We start from the raw sequence: 2992 nt of genomic DNA, 5'->3' as shown, positions 1-2992 counted from the left end.
GGATCTAATTGTGTATATATATATATATATATATATATATAGGCGGAGAAACTGAACAGTATCCCTGCGGAGGAGAGGAAGTCTAAAGCTGCAGCGGTGAGCGCCAGTCGACTTCTTACTCAGGACGACTTTAAGAAGATCCATCTCGCTCAGATGGCTAAAGACATGAAATCAGCTCCTGGGAAGGGCCAGAAGAGGAAGCAGGCAGACCGAGAGGAGGAGACGGAGAGGTAAAACCCAATACTAAATAATAATAAAACTAAATTATTAACAAGCTGCTGTAGTAAATAAGATGTTGTTCTTAATGCAGTGCCTGGCTACATAAAGGTTAAATAAATAAATCAATAAATAATCAGGCCAAAAAATATCACGGTGACATTTTATATAATATAGTTTAGGGCTGTAAGGTAAATTTATATTTTTAATATTATCCTGATATCGAGTTTTCACCACAAACACATTGAAAGAGCTGTGATAATATTGTGAATAACAGTAAACTCAAACTGCATTATCCTCATTCAGCAATAGAGGGGGTGAATGAGGCTCGAGACAGAGCCAAGCCAAATGCTGAAGAACCTTCAAGAAGCTTCAAATTAATTTAGTTTCTTTAATTAATTGTATTTTATCTTTATCAGGATGTAGAACAGAATTATCACACATACAGTCAGGTATTAAACCTAACCACACACTTTACTTTATTTCCCTTTCAGTAAAAAATCTCCATTAAACATGCAGAAAAAGGCATAAACCTTTAAAAAAATGTTTTAAAAAAATGATCTTAAGCTCTATCTGGATGGGATTAGTTTCTCAGGGGGGGCGTCTCTTCTGTATGAAATATTTCACTCTTCTACATTTTAGCAATAAAACTCCTGAATCTGGACTGCAGTTGTAAAAACAGGAGGATCAGTGAGTTTTTAGGCTTTTTTCTCGGTCACATGACGTCATCATGGCGTTCAGTAGCTCCTCCATTTCCACTCGCTGTTGTGATTTTTTTTAACGTGGATCTCCGTGGAAACCGTGGCACCCAAAGTGTACAGTAATTACGGTGCGCGGCAGTGGACAAATATCTATTTTATTAAAGGCGAGGAGATGAAACTCAGAGATGTGTGTCCGGACGGGACTAAAATTACCGGAGGAGCACGGAGTTCAGAGAAAAACAGTAGATAATTCAGCCTGTAATTTTCTCAGAGGACGTCTGAGAAAAACACCTACATGATCGTTCTGGACGGGAATAAAATCACAGAGGATATAAAAAAAAAACATAAAAGAGAAAATTACCCAGAACCCCCTGAGATACCAATCCCAACCAGATAGGACTTTAGATGTTTTTCATCATTTTCACCGTATCTGAACTGGTGTGAGTGTAATTTGGTTTGTTTTGTGTTTCAGAGGAGAGCTGCTCTCACTGAGAGATATCGAGAGATTACACAAGAAGCCCAAATCTGACAAAGAGACCAGACTGGCCACGGCTATGGTGAGATCTATCTGCAACAAACACACACACACAAACACACACACTAGAGTTTAGAAATTTTAGAGCAAGATGATGAAAACATGTGGGGGCAGGCACGAATATCTCAGAATTTTGTACTTAAAAAAGCTCAGTTTAATCTACAGTCTAAATACTAAAACTATTGATCAGGAGAAAAACAGCTTTATTGTTCATGATAGTAATTAAATATTTCAGATTATTATTATTATTGGAAATAGACGAATAATTTTGATTTTGCATAATGCTCTCAGGCTAACAGTCTACAGTGAAAAGTGTAGAATAGATCATGTAAAGCTTTGAGGGCTTTAATGGAGGAAGAGCGATTCTACAAACTTTTTGCTACAGTTCAACAAAGTTTAGCCTTTTCCTTTTTTTATTAATAGCATTATTATTAATCTTTATTAAACATTCAGCCCTAGTTATATAGGTATATATTTATAATATGGAAGTGCTGTACTGAGCCTGAATACTGAAATATTTAAAATATTAAAATATGCATTTCATAATTACAGGAACATTTAAAAAGGTCTGTCTGTAAACAAGTAAATTTACAGCTCTATATCCTCGTCTCTCAGGCTGGCCGGACAGACAGGAAGGAGTTTGTTAAGAAGAGGAGCAAGCTGAACCCGTTCGCCAGCACCAGCAACAAGGAAAAGAGGAAGACCAAGAACTTCATGATGATGAGACAGAGCCAAAACATCCGGACCAAGGGCAAACGTTCCTTCAGAGAGAAACAGGTACAACACTGTGAAAATAGGTGTGAACACACACAGGCTTTGGATTCATTCGATCCTGATCAGTCAGAACATTAGCACCATGAAAAGACATAAAAACATGCTATACTAATTCCAGAACACTAAGTGAACCACTGTTCACCACCAATGTTTTTCATATTTTAATCTATAAACTTTTAATCAAGGACAACATTTAATTAGCTACAGCATTGCAAAAAACAACTTTGCTATAGTTCAATATACATTTATTTTCTTACACCCCTAATTTAGATGAGTAGAGTAGAACTGTGGTGTAATTTATATTCTTGTTTCTTCCCTCAGATTGCCCTCAGAGATGCGCTGCTGAAAAAGAGGAAACGCAACTAAAATCTCAGATGTTCTGGATTCTAAAACTGTTTCTTCTAAGCTGATTGGTTCAGTGAAAGGACTGTGTGGACCAATCATTTCACCCCAGCATCAGTATCTCTGTGGTCGTTGTCTCATGTAAACCCTGTATTAAAATACTTTTACAGTTTAATCGTTGTTTTGCTTGGTTTATGATTTTGTTTTAAAGTCATGTTGCTTTCCATATACAGCTGTACGGACAAAATAAGTTTATTTTACATAATTCAGGTGTCATGTGTACAAATCTCATGAAGACACTAAGAAAATACCAGGATCTGAAATGTTTCTGGTTTTGCTGTTTTTATCAAAACAGAGAATATGAAGAGTTCTTTTGAATTCTTTCGAATGTTTGTGTGAAGGGAGGTTATCTTACAAGAACAAA

At 36.4% G+C, this 2992-nt stretch overlaps 1 protein-coding gene across 1 annotated transcript in view; it reads left to right on the top strand.

Annotated features, from left to right (window-relative positions):
- Positions 1 to 2743, top strand: part of sdad1 (SDA1 domain containing 1) — a 12300-nt gene extending 9557 nt beyond the window's left edge. Inside the window, exons 19-22 of the mRNA XM_049466557.1 lie at positions 43 to 230; positions 1390 to 1474; positions 2068 to 2229; positions 2548 to 2743. Coding sequence (XP_049322514.1) covers positions 43 to 230; positions 1390 to 1474; positions 2068 to 2229; positions 2548 to 2592 — 480 coding nt within the window. The 3' untranslated portion in view covers positions 2593 to 2743. The remainder of the gene's footprint in view (positions 1 to 42; positions 231 to 1389; positions 1475 to 2067; positions 2230 to 2547) is intronic.
- The last annotated feature ends 249 nt before the right edge of the window (positions 2744 to 2992 follow it).

This window comes from Astyanax mexicanus, chromosome 17 (genome assembly GCF_023375975.1).
Source record: "Astyanax mexicanus isolate ESR-SI-001 chromosome 17, AstMex3_surface, whole genome shotgun sequence".
Classification (NCBI taxonomy): Eukaryota; Metazoa; Chordata; class Actinopteri; order Characiformes; family Acestrorhamphidae; genus Astyanax; species Astyanax mexicanus.
The sequence above is the reverse complement of the archived record's forward strand: the minus strand, read 5'-3'. Positions and strand labels throughout refer to the sequence as shown.